This window comes from Perognathus longimembris, chromosome 3 (genome assembly GCF_023159225.1).
Source record: "Perognathus longimembris pacificus isolate PPM17 chromosome 3, ASM2315922v1, whole genome shotgun sequence".
Lineage (NCBI taxonomy): Eukaryota > Metazoa > Chordata > Mammalia > Rodentia > Heteromyidae > Perognathus > Perognathus longimembris.
Genome location: NC_063163.1, coordinates 104,775,199 through 104,793,412, shown reverse-complemented (window position 1 = coordinate 104,793,412; position 18,214 = coordinate 104,775,199). Strand labels below are relative to the sequence as shown.

Below are 18,214 nucleotides of genomic sequence, written 5' to 3'. Positions count from 1 at the left end.
AGTACTTTAAAACTGTAAATATTTTGCCTTACTCTTCCTTCCTTGGAAGGATTAAGGATAGAGGAAGACACTTCAAAGGCATGAAATAGAAAAGAGCAATGTGTGTTACAAGGAGAGAAATGATAGTTAAATATGGCAGAATGGTGAAGAGCTTATAAAATAAGAGTAGTGAAAAATAAAACTGAAAAAGACAATGATGTAAAATTCATGGAAAGATTTTATATAATGATACAGAGGTAAGAAGTTTCTTTGTAGGCAATGAAAGTGACAAATTCTACATATGAGAGGGGCAGACACAGGTATGTTTTAGGAAGAAAACTCTAGCAATGTGTCTTTCCAAGCAGAAGAAAAGAAAGTAAGAAAGCTGAATGCCATTAAATTGGCATGTGACTGAAAACAGAGCAGGAGATAATAAAAACCTAAAATATGAAAATGGAATGGAAAAGGGTAAATGAGTAAAAGAGACACAGAATTAAAGGAAATAGAAACTATCAACTAGATCAGATGCATGATCAAACTTAGATAAGGAATGCATCTGCAAAGTTTTCTTCTGTTTGAGAGATAAGTGGCAAACTAACTGCACAGTTAAAAATGTACATTCCGGGGCTGGGGATATAGCCTAGTGGCAAGAGTGCCTGCCTCGGATACACGAGGCCCTAGGTTCGATTCCCCAGCACCACATATACAGAAAACGGCCAGAAGCGGCGCTGTGGCTCAAGTGGCAGAGTGCTAGCCTTGAGCGGGAAGAAGCCAGGGACAGTGCTCAGGCCCTGAGTCCAAGGCCCAGGACTGGCCAAAAAAAAAAAAAAAAAAAAAAGTACATTCCATTAAACTAGCATCACTGCAATCAAGATGACAAATATATATACAAACCCAAATGTTCCCTTGTATCTCTTTATAATCCCTCCCACTCTTTCTTAACCCTTCTTTTAGGCAACTCCTAATCTACTGTTACTCTGCATTTCCTCTAATTTTATATGGAGTCATGTGGAATGAACTTGCGTTCCCTGCCTTCTTCCATGCAGCATATTTATTCTGTCATTCATAATGCTACTTTTACAGTGGTTCATTCCTTTTAGTTCTGATGCAGTATTTCACTGTACGAATACAATCACTGGTCTATTCATTGATCTATAGTTAATAGGTATCAGAAACCTTTACAGTTTTGAACTATTACATATAAAACTGCTGTAAACATATTCAAGTTTTGTACCTGGGAATAGAATGGACAGGTCATATAACAGGTATGTATTTAACCTAAGCAAATGTGAAGCTGTTTTTTTTCCAAACTGGTTGTGGTAACTTACATCATGGGCACAGTATGAAAGTTCCAATTCCTCCACAAGTTCAGCACTCCAGTAAGTACAGGGCTAAGCCTTACTGCTGTTTTAATTCACATTTCTCTAAGGGTTACTGATCTGACAGTCTCTTCACGTATTTGCTATTCATGTTCCTTGGTGATGTGTCTATTCCAATTTTTCCTATCATTTCAACAGAATTATATTTCTTAACTAATTTAGAGAGTTTGTGTATATTCTGTACATAAAGTCAGATAGAACATCAGATGTAACTATTGCATTTTTTCTTCCCAGTCTGTGAAATGTCCTCTTATTTTCTTCATAGTGTCATTCAAAGAATAGAAGGGTTATATTTTGATAAGACATACTATATTATTTTATGCATTACTTTTGTGATGCTATGTTTAAGAAATCTTTAACTAATCTGAAGCCACAAGTGCTTTCTCCAATTTTGTTTGTTTACACCTTACTTTGGAATATATAATCCATTTGACTTAAATTTTGCAGATGATGCAAGAAATAAAGTATTTTTGGAAGCAAAAACATTCCATGTTCTTCACTGAGTCAATTTTGTTGAAAATAACTTCCATATATGCAGGGGATTATTTCTAGACCTCTTACTCAGCTCCATTGGTCTTTGTACCTCTATTCTGACTAATGCTACATACTTTTTGGTACTCTACCTTTGTAGTGAAGATGCAAGTAGTGTTACTATTCTAAGTCTATTATTTTTAGGATTTGTTTCTGGTCTACTCTTCTAGGTCCTTGCATTCTCATACAAACTATTTAATCTGCTTGTTGATTTCTGTTCAAGTTTTCTGGGATTTTGACTGGAAGCAATTTGGGGAAAATACAAGCTTAACATGACAGTTTTCCAACCACAAACATGATATTTACTTGGGTCTTCTTTAATTTCAACCAGCAATACTGTACGGTTTTCAATGTGCAGATCCTTTACATCTTTTTTTTCAGATATATCCTGAATTATTTCATATTTTTCATGCTATTATACATGGATCTTACTGTAATTTTCTGGCTGAGGTTAATGCTTCAAGTGTGAGAACTACCTTTAAAGTAAAAAGGTTCTCATGAAGTTGTCTCAAATATTTATAAATATATATTGAACATTCAAAGACTTAAGTTACTTTCTCCTTTTATGTCTCTTAAATTTGAAAATTTACACTGATTTTTTTTTTTTTTTTTTTTTTTTTTTTTTTTTTTGCTGGTCCTGGGGCTTAGACTCAGGGCCTGAGCATTCTCCCTGGCTTCTTTTTGCTCAATGCTAGCTAGAACTCTATCTTTAGAGCCACAGCACCACTTCAGCTTTTTCTGTTTACATGGTACTGAGGAATCGAACCCAGGGTTTCATGCATGCTAGGCAAGCACTCTACCGCTAAGCCACATGCCCAACCCCCTACACTGATTTTTAAAAAGTTGTATAAGCAGGAAGGTAGTTATTATTTATACATTTTATTTCAAAATCATAGGAAAAGCTTTTAGATACTTACCATAAAAATGAGGTGTGAATGACATTATTGATGAGATTAAGAGCTATTGCCTACAACCATATCAATTATATCCATGAAAATGAAAATGCAAATATCACACACTCTGATGCTATAAATTAACGAGAGTTATCCAGGAGAAAATTAACTCAAAACATGAATGGCAGTTGCTAATGGCAACAGTAAGAAAAATGAAAATAGTAGCAAAAAATAAAGAAAATAAAACACACTTCAGGAAAATATACATATGTGTCAGTGATTTGAAAAGGAAAAAAATAAAATTAGAGCTCCCCATTTTAGTGTTCTGGTCCATACTATACACTTAATAGTTTAAACAGAATAATTTATAAAATTTCCTTGTCTCTAGATGTCTGTCACTATAGAAATGGCAGTTTAGAAACAGATGCTTCATTGACATCTTTTCTACAGAAATCTATGACTCATGCCAATAGACTAATAGAAGCCACTAGTGCCCACTAAATTGCTGTGATCTGCATTTTGTCTAGAATGTGTCCATTTCAATGTAAGCTCAGCACTAAACAGCTGGACAACAGATAGGAAGGTATTCCACCCCTGTATGTAACAGCTTCCCCCTTTTGTGAAGAGATAATGGCACCTTTGTCACAAAGAGAATTATAGGTTAACAGAAAGTGTTTAGAACAGTTTTAGCACTCAAGAAGTGCTAACACTTTTATTTGTAGAATTATATATTCTCTTTTTCTTAAAATTATGAAAAAGTTTATGGACAAGATGAGTTCCCATTCCTTAGGAAAAACATTTTGGTGTATTTGAGTAATGATAAAGTACAGTTTTGTTTTCCAGGATATTCGAGCAATAGCATTTCTAGATATGCACTTTTTTTTTTGCCAGTCCTGGGGCTTGGACTCAGGGCCTGAGCACTGTCCCTGGCTTCTTTTTGCTCAAGGCTAGCACTCTGCCACTTGAGCCACAGCGCCACTTCTGGCCGTTTTCTGTATATGTGGTGCTGGGGAATTGAACCCAGGGCCTCATGTATATGAGGCAAGCACTCTTGCCACTAGGCTATATCCCCAGCCCAGTTATGCACATTTTTATAGACTTGTCTGAAAATCAATAATTTCAAAGCAGATTAACCACTTGTAGTATGAAATTTTATCATCTATAAATTGCTTCTTCAATAGTTATATACAAAAACAGTCAGACAATATTCTGGAATAGCAATAAAAAATAAAATAGCTGATACTTGACCAACTTGTAGAAAACTAAGAGGACAGAGGTATAAACTGTCAGTCACTAAGTGGGATTTTTATCCACTATACTAAGTATGCTGCAAATGTGATTTAAAGGAAGATCTATAGCAAGGAGGTAAGTAGAAAACTCTTGAACTGTGTTTAGCCTCTCCTGTGCACAGGATAAACAATGTGCTGCTCACATTTCCTATATGGTAGTCACTTGAGGAACTTGCTAAAACTTTGACTCCAGCTCTATGCTGACAATCAAGTTTTAACATGTTTCTCAGATCATTCTGATGCCAGTGGTGCCACATAAAACTCAATTCTGATCTAAATAAATCACAAACATAGTAATGTTATATTTGTATATTACCATTTATCTACAAAGGCTTCCTGTGGCCTCTGCCTATTCCAACAGCCGTGAGCACACAGGAACACAAATCTAACAGTGATAACCAGTTACTTTGAAAACAAAGAAATAAAGTTGTTGTTGTTTCTCTTGAAGTATATTTCATGATGAAATACCTCAAAAATCAAAGATACTCCTCAAGAGAGAAAGCCATGGATTTCAGAATTTCAAATTACTGGAGTTAATATAATTTCACACTTCCTACTCCTACATGTTTAAGAAAAGAAAGTCATGATGTAATTTAAATATGCAAATGAACCTATCCTTCTGTTCCCAAGGAGAAATTATGATGTGGGTAAAGACAACACAGTGAATAGAACTGCTGACCTTTACCAACACCAGCTGATTGTCAGAGTTCACCTAAAGCATACGATAAGACACACGAAGTTGGCCTCACATTCTCCACAACAACTTCTGAAACCGAATTTTGGGGCCTAGGCCCTGGGATTTAATCTTCTGAATGCTGTTCCCTAGTGAATCTTATACTCACTCAATTTTGAAAATCAGTGGCAAAGAGAGAGAAAACTCTCCCTTGGTGACTTACCTTATAGAATATTTTACACTTGCACAATGCTGTATGCAATTTATAAATCAACAGTTTTTTAATAGCTAAAAGATTGGAATTCATCCACATATCCACCAAATTGGAAAAAGTAAGTTACAGTAGAGTTCCTTCCAATTGAATATTGAGCTACAAAAAATAAAGTTGGGTGCTGATGGTTCACCCCTATGATCCTGTCTACTAAGAAGGCTGAGATATGAGAATCATGGTTCAAAGCCAGCCAGGGCAGACAAATCTGCTAGATTCTTATCTCCAAATAGACAATAAAATGCCAGAACTGAAAGCAAGTGGAAGAGCATTAGCTATGAGCCAAAAAGCAAGCCAATAAGAGGATCTGACTTTAAGACCTAGTACTGGCACACATATAATCCAAACAAACAAACAAAAAATCATTACCACCACCCCTACCACAACAGCGAAACCACAGAGGCATCCACAATCTCCTTTAGTTTCAGATGAACTGGCACTTCTCAAATACTGAATATTTGGACATGGATTTAAAAAAGAGGCATTAAAGATAAATACACAGGCACATCTACAGGCCTAGATTTTGGACAATGGTTTTAAAAGGGAAGGATGAAACTTTTAGGTCTGAGAAAGATATGGAGGAAGAATCTTAACTGCCTATTACCAAATAAAGGAAATCAACCAGAAAAGCAGACCATACTACATATTATAGCCAGAAAAAGAAAAACTAAGATCTATGGTTCCCATGGATCAACAGGAAGGAGAAATAAATACATGGTGAAGTATGGCAGTTTGAAGAGGGTTAAAATACTCTGTGTGAGACTACAATGATGAATATGAGTCATGCGTCAAAATCTGTATAATACTCAACATCAAGAATAAACCCTGGGGGCTGGGGATATAGCCTAGTGGCAAGAGTGCCTGCCTCGGATACACGAGGCCCTAGGTTCGATTCCCCAGCACCACATATACGGAAAACGGCCAGAAGCGGCGCTGTGGCTCAAGTGGCGGAGTGCTAGCCTTGAGCGGGAAGAAGCCAGGGACAGTGCTCAGGCCCTGAGTCCAAGGCCCAGGACTGGCCAAAAAAAAAAAAAAAAAAAAAAAAAAAAGAATAAACCCTGATATAGGGACTCATCACGGAAAGAGGACTATAGACCGATCTCCCTGATGAACATAGACGCAAAAATTCTCAAAAAAATTCTGGCCAATCGACTTCAACAGGTCATCAAAAAAATCATACACCACGATCAAACTGGATTCATCCCAGGGATGCAAAGTTGGTTTAATATACACAAGTCAATTAATGTAATCCACCACATCAACCGGAGCAAGCTAAAGAACCACATGGTTTTATCTCTGGATGGGGAAAAAGCGTTTGATAAAATCCAGCACCCATTTATGCTAAAAGCCCTGGAAAAATTGGGATTCCAGGGAACATTCCTGAATATAATCAAGGCAGTTTATGACAAACCAACAGCAAGCATAACTCTAAATGGTGAAAAACTAAAGCCATTCCCTTTAAAATCAGGAACAAGGCAGGGATGTCCACTCTCTCCCCTGCTCTTCAACATAGTACTAGAATTCCTAGCCAGAGCAATCAGGCAAGAAGAAAATATAAAGGGGACCCAAGTAGGTCAAGATGAAGTTAAACTCTCTCTCTTCGCAGATGACATGATCCTATACCTAAAGAATCCCACAGACTCTATCCCCAAGCTACTAGAGCTGATCCAAAACTTTGGCAAAGTTGCAGGATATAAAATAAACCTTCAAAAATCAACGGCCTTTCTGTATGCTAACGACCCGAAGACCGAGGCTGATATCAGGAAAGCAACTCCCTTTGCAATAGCCCCCCAAAACATAAAATACCTAGGAATAACCTTAACCAAAGAAATGAAAGACCTCTTTGAGGAGAACTTTAAAACCTTGAAAAACGAAATTAAGTCAGAACTAAGGAAATGGAAAAACCTCCCATGCTCCTGGATTGGGAGGATTAATATAATCAAAATGGCAATATTGCCAAAGGCTATCTACAAATTCAATGCAATACCCATTAATATCCCAACACCATTTTTTGATGAAATAGAGGAAGCAATCCAGAAATTCATATGGAATAATAAAAGACCTAGAATAGCAAAAACAATCCCAAGCAGAAAGAACAGTGCTGGAAGAATTACAATACCCAACTTCAAGTTGTATTATAAAGCTATAGTAATAAAAACAGCTTGGTATTGGCACCGGAACAGGCCTGAAGACCAATGGAACAGAATTGAAGACCCGGGAATGAACCCACAGAACTACGCCTACTTAATCTTTGATAAAGGGGCTAAAACAATAGTTTGGAAGAAAGATAGCCTCTTTAACAAATTGTGCTGGAAAAACTGGCTCAACACATGCAACAAACTAAAACTAGATCCTTATGTATCACCCTGCACCAAAATCAATTCCAAATGGATTAAAGACCTCGAAATCAAAACAGACACCCTGAAAACACTAAAGGAAGAAGTAGGAGAAACACTTGGGCTCCTTGGCACAGGACGGAACTTCCTTAACAAAGACCCAGAAAAGCTACAAATCAAAGAAAGGTTGGACAAATGGGACTGCATCAAACTGCAGAGCTTCTGCACGGCAAAGGACATAGCTTGCAAGATAAACAGAAAGCCCACAGACTGGGAGATCTTTACCGGCCATTCAACAGACAAAGGCCTCATATCTAAAATATATGCAGAACTAAAAAAATTACCTTCCTCCAAAACAAAACTGCAAAGAACTAATAGCCCGCTCATCAAGTGGGCTAAAGACCTACAAAGAGACTTCTCCGATGAGGAAATGAGAATGGCCAAGATACATATGAAAAAGTGCTCTACATCACTGGCCATAAAAGAAATGCAAATCAAAACAACATTGAGATTCCATCTCACCCCAGTAAGAATGTCATATATCAAGAAAACTAACAATAGCAGTTGTTGGAGGGGATGTGGCCAAAAGGGAACCCTACTTCATTGTTGGTGGGAATGTAAACTGGTTCAGCCACTCTGGCAAGCAGTATGGAGATTCCTCAGAAGGCTAAATGTAGAACTCCCCTATGACCCAGCAACCCCACTGTTGGGTATTTATCCAAAAAAACACAAACAAAATCACAGTAAAGCCACCAGCACAACAATGTTCATTGCAGCGCAATTTGTCATAGCGAGATTCTGGAACCAACCCAGATGCCCCTCCGTAGATGAATGGATCAGGAAAATGTGGTACATATACACAATGGAATTTTATGCCTCTATCAGAAAGAATGACATTGCCCCATTTGTAAGGAAATGGAAGGACTTGGAAAAAATTATACTAAGTGAAGTGAGCCAGACCCAAAGAAACATGGACTCTATGGTCTCCCAAATTGGGAATAATTAGCACAGGTTTAGGCAAGTCACAGCAGAGGATCACAAGAGCCCAATAGCTATACCCTTATGATCACATAAGATGATGCTAAGTGAAATGAACTCCATTTTATGGAGTTATTGGATTGTTATATGGATTGTTATATCACAGTTGTAACTACTTTCAACATCCCATGTGTATCTGTAGTTTCTACTATTGATGATGTTCTTGTATCACCTTGTGATTGTATCTACACTATCTCTGTAATCTTATCTGAGTATATTGGAAACCGTGTATACTGGTATTAGAATTAGGAAATTGAAAGGGAATACCAAAATTGAGAGACAAAGGGTAAAATAAGAGAAACAACAACAAAAGCAATACTTGCAAAACTGTTTGGTGTAAGTGAACTGAACACCTCAGGGGGGGAAAGGGGGAGGGGGGGAGGTGGGTATGAGGGACAAGGTAACAAACAGTACAAGAAATGTATCCAATGCCTAACGTATGAAACTGTAACCTCTCTGTACATCACTTTTATAATAAAAACTTAAAAAAAAGAATAAACCCTGATATAAATGATGGTGTATAGTTAGTAACCATGTATCAACATTGCCTTATTAATAACAAAAGAAAGGCAAAAAAGGTTTCATAAGCATGGGTAGGAATCGGGATTGTTCTTTTATCCATGTGACTCTGGCCTGGGTGTTCTACAGACCACTTTTCTAGGAACTGAGCTTATGCTAGTAAATTCAGTCAACAGCTAATGGTTGTTGGTAAAAGTCAGAACTTGCTAGTTCTATTTCATGTACTAGAAAAAAAGATGTAAATAACAGAAAAGCTGTGAAGGGACCCATTCTATAAGTAGCTGTTTGATTATTCTGGAAATTTAAAACTGTACTAAAAATCAGACATTAATTATTTTTAAGATAATATTTTAAAGAAGACAGCTTTAGATTCTGTTGTTCTGTAATTAGTACACTAAATTTGCATGGTTGTTTATTTAAAAAAAAACTCATCAATGATTGTGAAGAGAAAACATATGTGAGTCATGATTTAAAACTACTGATCTGATGATGGTCCGAAAAAATGAGACTGTTCTCACACTCTGGCTATGCCACCATTTAGAGATGAAGAAGTAGAAGAGACAAGCAATCTCAAAAGTAAGGAGACAAAGGAATCTAAGTCTAATGCCATTATCATCTTTCCTCCTCCTTTTCCCTTCCTCCCTTCCTCCTCCTTCCCTCCCTTCCTCCCCTCCCCCTTTTGGCCAGTCCTGAACTCTGGACCTGGGCACTGTCCCTGAGCTTCTTTTTGCTTAAAGCTAGCACTCTACAACTTGAGCCACAGTGCCACTTCTGGCTTTTTTGAGGAGTTTATTGGCGATAAGCGTCTCAGGGACTTTCCTTCCCCGGGCTGGCTTTGAACTGCAATCCTCAGATCTTAGCCTCCTGAGTAGCTAAGATTATAGGCATGAGCCACTGGCACTTGGCTCATCTTTATTTTCTAAATGAAGAAAAATTTCTGATGGGTAAAACCACAGGTAACATTTTATAAACAGAAAGATTAATGAAAAAGAAAAGGGTTAAGATTTCCCACAGCTAACTTTTTGTTGCTTACCTGAAATCCATGCTTGCCTCTCCACCACGTACTTAATACTTTAGGGGGCATGTCAATAACAGAAACAATGTCTCCCACCTAGGAAAACCAATTTTTATGTAAAATGATTTAGTTGTATATTTTATCCTATTACATTTCAAATTAACTGTTTAATCTGGATATAGCTGTACCAAAAAAAAAGTACTATTTTAGGTTCTGGCTAATAATTTCTGAAGAAACATACGATCTTAAAAATAATTAAAGAATCATACCTCTCATTAAGGAGAGTTTTACAAAAGGTTAAACAGCATAAAAACTGTGCTATTGCTATTATATGTACAGTAACTTCAGAAGCCAGATCTAGCATTAAGATTTTTTTAATGCTAAGTATCATCCCATCACTATTATGTCTGTCAAATGCAATCTCCAGCTTATGATATATGTTCAGTCTTACTATAGTGTGAATGCTCAATTGGTTAGACATGTTAAATACATTTTGTTTTGTTTAGAGGCACAGTCTTACTATGCAGCCCAGGCTGACCTGAAACCCACGATCCTCCAGCCTCAACCTCCACAGTACTGATAATACAGGCATAATGTACCACCATACCTATCTAAATGCAGTTTTTCCTTAATGAAATTTCCAACCTAAATTTGGCTGAAATCCCATTCTGGGTCAAAGTACTTCTGTATATATTCTAAGCATTTGCAATTTTTCTCAACAGCAGTCTTCCTAGGAACCTGTATATACCATGGCTCTACAGTAGTAAATTTTTTAGCAATTTGTTTTCATGATTCTTTCAAGCCATGAATAAGCCAGCTTCAAAGCTCTATTTGCTAAATCAATATGACATCTTTCAAGTCCTGCATTTCTTTCTCTGTAAAACATTAGAGTTGAGAAGACTTCAGATTCTATAATGTAAAAAAATGGATACTAGTCTTTCTTAAGATGGAATAGCATTTGTCTCTCATCAGCTAATGTATCTTTTAGAGGAAGAAATAATTCACATACTTTTGCAACTGAAAGCAACTTTCATCTATTTTTTAACTACATTTTTAACAAAGACTTTAAAAAGATATCATTATTATTGTTTTTAGGCACCAAAAACACAAAGATAAAGACTTTGCTTCTAAGAGACCCATTGAGACAAACAGAAAGAAAACTTCAATTAAATGTAGTCAGTGACACACTAGAGGTTAGCCATGAAAGCAGCTCTGAATGTCACTCAATTCAGTACTGGGAGTATGGTGTCTATATGGAGTGAGACCAAAGATCACTGCATCTGAGAATTAAAGGGTGAGCACAATCATTTAAACAAACAGAAGTAGAAATCACCCCAGGCTGAAAGATAAACACTACAGAAAGTCCTGGTACATTTAGCTAAAAAAAAAAGTGAATAAACTATTAAAATAGTTAAGAATGAGGCACCTTTATCACTTACCTCTAAAGTCAGTTCATCAGGAGCCCGAGCAATATACCTCTTTATAACATGGGCAGCACCAACAGCAGGAGTGTTGATGGATGACTCCTCATGAACTAGAAGATGGTTCCCCTTGTTATCAATCTGTAGGGAAGAACATGTACTGTGAGATGGTTAAAGACATGGAGGTTGCAAATGTATCCTTGACTATAAAAGACAGTTCAACTAAGAAAGACAATAAACCGAAAAGATCTTTCAAAAAAAAACCCTCATCATTTATTTGGGAGATAATATATACCAGCTAATATAGTACCACTGTGCTACACATATAATCTTTATGCTTTCATTTGATCCTCATAATTCTAAGACATGTATAAATGTAATTGTCATTTCTAAAGGTGAAGACGCTAAAGCTAAAAGATATATCGTAAGTTAAAAAGGCTAAATTATTTTTCCAAGATAACAGAGGCAATATTAGAAAAGCCAAGACAGCAGTGCAAACTGGCTTGGCTCATGTTTCTATTTCCTTTCTAACCTTGCCATCCCAATTACTATGAGAAGGAGAAAATAACTGTACATACATAAATTAACAAATTAACAAACAATACTGAGTAAATTTACTGGATGTTTCATTCTCCATATATGTACGTATACATATATACACACATATATACATACGTACATATATATATATGTGTGTGTGTGTGTGTGTCTATGGAGGGGCTTGAACTCTGGGGCCTGGGCACTGTCCCTGAGCTCTTCAGCTCAAGACTAGAGCTCTACCACTTGAGCCACAGCACTACTTCCGGTTTTCTGGTGGTTAATTGGAGATAAGAGTAACATGGACTTTCCTGCCTGGGCTGGGTCCTCAGATATCAGACTCCTGAGTAGCTAGGATTATAGGCATGAGACACCAGCACCAAGTGTCATTCACAATATTCATAAATCAGAACCTGTGAATAGCTTTCATTTGCTCATAAACAACAAAAAATATTTTCTATGATCAAGTTAACTAAAAACCAGAAAACTTATTAAATATATACACTAATATACTAAACATTAATAACATATAACATTATAATAAATATCAAAATTAATCAATACAGATAAGATTAATAAAATACCCCCAAATCACCAAAGATTTGAAATGAAAGATATTTCATGTATCACATAAACTTCTCCTAGTAGATGAGAATAAATTTGATTTTGAAAATTAAGTTAATATTAAATTTCAGTGAATAATTTTAATATAAATGGTCACCAAAGGTAAGCTAGGTAATACCTCCATCCAGGTAAGGGCAGGTCCACAGTTGATCTTGTTGCCAGCAATAGCTGAAAGGCGTGACAGGTAAGCCATGAGCATCTGAGTGACCGACTGAAAAGAAAGAGAAAAATTCAGTGCAACTCAGAGGAGGAAGATACCACATTCTCTGCCAGAGAAATTGTCCTATAAATTCTAGGGAAAAGTTTCTGTAGAAGTTTAAGCATTTTGATAACTGTAGAATAGCCACTGAAATCATGGGCACTTCCACAGTAATTTGGCCCCTGATCTCACCTGATGGTCAGGGGTCATATCATTTTATACATTCTGGTTTTATGGCTTCTCTTCCTTTTTCTTTTTTTTTTTTTTTAAACAAGAATGCCTAGCTTTCTTTCCTGTCTTGCTCTGAAGCCCTTTTCCACAAAGACTCAACACCCTCTATCATCTTCTCAGCACTTGGTGGGGCAGCAGTAGCACATTCATTCACTTCTACACCTTGCTACTGTGTGGCTTATTGTTCTTAAATGAGAGTTTATGGCAGAAAGGTGAAAGAGAAAGGCAGAGTAGGGAAATAAAGGCAGAGAGACATGCAGGGTTTCAATGGTATGAGTGATCTTTGTGGTTTTGTACTCCTGAGTCTTTGCTGCAATCAGTTCCTCAGGAGCTGGTGATCACTCCTCTATGCCATAGATTTAAAAGCTTTGGGATTCATTTTAGACTTAAAATGATTTCTCCTTGCTGTGCCCATACTGCTCTCCAGGCCACTGTGGCTAAAGATCGCATGAATAATTTTGGTTCTTTTGAGGAAACCTTTTTTCTCTCTTGATTTCAGGATTTTGTTTTATTATTTTGCTTTTAACTACAATGTTGCTTAAGTATGAGTCTCCATTCATATGATGGAACTTAATGGGCAATTTGAATCTGAAAACATTTCTTTATCTCAGGGGAACTGAATATTAATAAGGCTTTAATTGTTTTCTTCCATCTACTCTCTCCCCCTACAGCCCTTTGAAATAGGCACTGCTCTGGCTCTATTCTCCACAATTTCTAACTTCTTAGATTTTTGTCCCTTTCAGAGGCTGTATTCTGTTAGATACATCACATCACAGCTTACCAATTCTCTCCTTAGCTGTGTTCCATTTTGTATATGGTCCAATTATTCAGGCTTGTTATTATTAAAGTTAACTTAAATGATATTTTCATTTCCAAGACCTATTTTGCTTTACAAAAACATGCTCTCATGGATTTGACAGATTCACTCCCCCTTGGAGGAAAGTAACTTATTTTCTATACACTGTACCTACTTTAATTCTAAACATCTTATTAATGTATTCAATTATTAAATAAAGTCAGTAATCCCGAATTCTAAGTAGTCAAAGTTTTTTATTGAATATTAACAAGAACTGCTAGTTTATATGTAGCATTTACTTACCTCTGGACTCTCCTTCAGGCTGTCAGACCGAGGAAGCTCTGAGAGCTGGGAAAACCGTCGGTCATAAATACAGAGATGAAGATGTTTATCAAGTACTCGAAAATCTTCATAACTTCTTTTAACAATCCAACTTTTGCCCTATAAGTAAGGAAAAAAGGTATTCCTAGAATTCATCTTTCCATGAAAATTCTCAGGAATTAAGACTTATTCTTAAAGGTATTTCCTTTATTTATCTATTTATTTATGGTATTTTATTTATTCCTTTTGTTTGCCACAAATGAAATTCTATTAACTTGACAGTAAATAGTTAAAACTCTAACCACAGTTCTATTATTGAAAGGTCAATAGTAGAAAATAAGTACTCTTCATTAATAGTCTTCCTACCTCTAATCAAAGTCCACTGCCTCTCTAAGAATAACCACTAGATGGTATGGTAGTACTTAACATAAAACTTACTGAAATAACTATAAAATAATTTTGAGCAGAAGGCCCCTAAAACTAAAAACATTAACATCATTTTCTTGATTAGTTATCAATAACATTTTCTATGGCTGAGACTAGAAATATACTAAACATCAAAAGTATCCAACTATCCTCCTGAAAGACCCTAATATACAGACTACATAAGGAATTCAAGCAACTTACATATCAAAATACGAATCTGATTTTTAAAACATACAATAGACTTAAATAGACATTTTTTCACAAGAAATTATACAGCTAGCCTAAAGGCATATGAAAAATGATCAGTAACAACAGCACAAGGGAAACACAATCAACACCACAAAGAATTATACCATTTCATTATAGTTGCTATCATAAATTTTAAAAATATGTTAAATGCTGATGAATATATTGAGAAGGAATATAAATCATTAGTCATTATGGAATTTTACAGAAGTCCCTCAAAATTTATTAAGAGAATTTCCACATAACTAAGCATCTTTAATGCTAGATATATAGCTTAATTATTTGACATATCTGTACTCTCAAGTTCATTGTAATACTATTCACAAACACCAAGTAAACAATTTCTGCCCATTAACAGATGAGTGGAAAAAGAAAATGTGACAGAGATATGTATGTGTATATCACATATGTATGTATAGACTATGATGTATGTATATATTACACATTATTTTATTATGTACTTTATCAAATTTATAAATTATATTATACTTATTTATAAATAGATATCTACAATGGATATATACCTCATGCTAAGAAAAATAAACCAGGTACAAAGACAAAAGCCCCATCTTCTTTCTAAAAGGTGGAATCTAAACTAATCAAACTCAGAGATACAGAAAGTAGAACTGTGGCATGAAGGCTGGGAAAGGGATGGTTACACAGAACTGTGACATAGGTATAAGTCAAAGGAACGAAGTTACAGTTATACAGGAAAAACAGATAACTATTTAAAGTAAAATATACATATACATATATGTGTGTACATATATATATACATACTCAGAATGGAGATAAAATATATACATATGCACAATGGAGTTATAAAAATGTGTTCTTGTTTTCTTAGGACATTCTTTCCACACATTTATTTAAAATACATCCTTTTTTTTGCCGGTCCTAAGGCTTGAACTCTGGGCCTAAGCACTGTCCCTGAATTCCCTTTGTTCATTCTACCAGTTGAGCCACAGCACTACATTTAGTGATTAATTGGGGACAAGAGTCTCACAGAGAGTTCCCTCCCTAAGCTGGCTTCAAATATGATTCTCAGATCTCAGACTGCTGAGTAGCTAGGATTACAGGTGTGAGCTACCCGTCCCTGGCTTTGAAATACATCTTTAGTAGAGTTATTGAACTATACAGTTTTATGCTTTACTTGTCCTGCCAATTCAACTTTGTTGAGGTTCAGTTTGTTTTTGTATTATCAAGCACCCTTAAAAATGAGAAGCTCTAGCCGGTGTTGGTTGCTCACACCTGTAATCCTAGCTACTGAGGAGGCTGAGATCTGAGGATCACAGTTTGAAGCTAGTCCAGGCAGTAAAGCTTCTGAATTCTTATCTTCAATAACCACCAAAAAGCCAGAAGCAGTGCTGTGGCTCAAGTGGTAGAGTTCTAGCCTTGAGCACAAAAGCTCAGGGACAGTGCCCAGGTCTTGAATTCAAGCCCCAGGACAAGTGAGGGGAGAAGGGAGAGGGAAGAGGGAAAAGGAGAGAGGGGAGAAGGAGTAAGCAAGAAGGGAGAGATGTGCCAGGACATTATGTTCTCTAGTCTATCATTCTGCATTCTAACTACCTTGCTGGGATATTACTAGTCATAAAGTACACTGAGGAAGGAAAAACACCCTTCAAGCTTCTACCTGGGAGCAAAGGAACATAAAATCCAGCCAGCTCTAGCCATTTTTGTTCCATCACAGGGAAAGAAAGTGACAAGTACCTATGAAGTCCACAGCACAGAGGTACAGTTTACTGACAGACCGAGATGGAACCCTACATTTGACTACAGACGCAGCACCTCCTCCAAACCTTACTACATTACTGTTTCCTGTCTGGAGCTCTTTTTCCCCTTATACCCTGTCGAACAAGTATATCTTATCTGCCTTTCCATAAAAAGTGCAAGATGGGGGCTGGGAATATGGCCTATGGGGTCTATGGGGCAAGAGTGCTTGCCTCCTATACATGAAGCCCTGGGTTCTATATATGTGGTTCCCCAGCACCACATATATAGAAAACTGCCAGAAGTGGCCCTGTGGCTCAAGTGGCAGAGTGCTAGCCTTGAGCAAAAAAAAAGGCCAGGGACAGTGCTCAAGCCTTGAGTCCAAGGCCCAGGACTGGCCAAAAAAAAAAAAAGAAAGAAAGAAAGAAAAAAAATGCAAGATGAACAATGAAGGAAAAGAAGAGACAAACAACAGAAGAAGAGTGTGAAATAGAAGGAAATATCACATCAGAAAAAAATTTTAAACTATGATTAATATGCTAAAGGCTTTAAAGGAAAAAGCAGGAAATATGCAAAAGTAAATAGGTAACATAAGCAGGAAATGGGAAATTTTAACAAAGAATGAAAAAGAAATGCTAGAGACCAAAACCACTGTAACAGAAAGAATGCTTCTCACTGAGCCATAAACAGATTGAATACAGCTGAGAAAAGGATCTCTGCATTTCAGAGTATCACAACAGGAAACTCCCAACTGAAAAGAAAAAGAAAAAAAAAAAGCTAGAGAAAACAACAGAACATTCAGAGATGTTAAAGGGAGTAAAATAGAGAAAGGATGAGAAGCAATATTTGAAACAATAATGACATACAATTTCTCGCTAGGGGTAGATATCAAACTACAGATGTTGGAAACTTAGAGAACACAATAGATGACAAATGCTAACAAAAATACAATATTCTATGCTAGAACATATTGTACTTTAACTTTAGAACAAGATAAAGGGAAAAACATCTTCAAAGAAGCCATGTGGGGGGGAACTTACTATAAAAGAATAAGGATCACAAATAACATCTAACTTATCCTCAGAAGCTATGAAAACAAAAACTGTTGAGAGAGAAAAGAAAACAAATGAGTCCAATTTAGAATTTTGTATCCTCTGAAATTATCTTTCAAATGTGAAAGTTAACCTGTTAAGCAAAAATTTGTGGCCAGCAGGCTTGTTTGACAAGAAACACTAAAATACATCTTCAAAGAAAATTATGTAGATAAGAAATTCATATTATATTTTAAAAATATACCAAAGAAGAAAGAACTCAGTGACAGTAAGATAAAACTGCTTTTGTGATACTGGGGTTTGAATTCAGAACCTTATACTTTGATCACTGACTCAGCCTTTGTTTTACTTATTCTTAGTTGACTAAAGTTTGTTCAAAATAATAACAATACATTCAACCACATATGTGAATGGTGTATGTATGCCTGTACGAAGGTACAATACTTTTCTATAGTAAAGTACTTGTCTAACCTATAAAATGGTACAATGTTATTTAAAAATAAAACTGGATTTATATTCTAGGACAATCACTAATGAAGTTTAATAAATCATGTAACTGAGTATTAAAGAGAAGAAACATCCCAGGTGCTGGTGGCTCACACTTGTAATCCTAGCTACTCAGAAGGCTGAGATCTGAGGGTCATGGTTTGAAGCCAACCCAGGCAGGAAAGTCTGTGAGACTCTTACCTACTAAATAGACTACTACTCAGAAAACGTGATAGAGCTCTAGG

At 36.3% G+C, this 18,214-nt stretch overlaps 1 protein-coding gene across 2 annotated transcripts in view; it reads right to left on the bottom strand.

Moving 5' to 3' along the window:
* Positions 1-18,214, bottom strand: part of Arhgap32 (Rho GTPase activating protein 32) — a 136,408-nt gene that overhangs the window by 60,487 nt on the left and 57,707 nt on the right. For both annotated transcript variants that reach the window (XM_048343646.1, XM_048343647.1), the window contains 4 exons: positions 14,032-14,169; positions 12,621-12,713; positions 11,360-11,482; positions 9,939-10,016 (listed from right to left, as the gene is read on the bottom strand). In XM_048343646.1, coding sequence (XP_048199603.1) covers positions 9,939-10,016; positions 11,360-11,482; positions 12,621-12,713; positions 14,032-14,169 — 432 coding nt within the window. The remainder of the gene's footprint in view (positions 1-9,938; positions 10,017-11,359; positions 11,483-12,620; positions 12,714-14,031; positions 14,170-18,214) is intronic.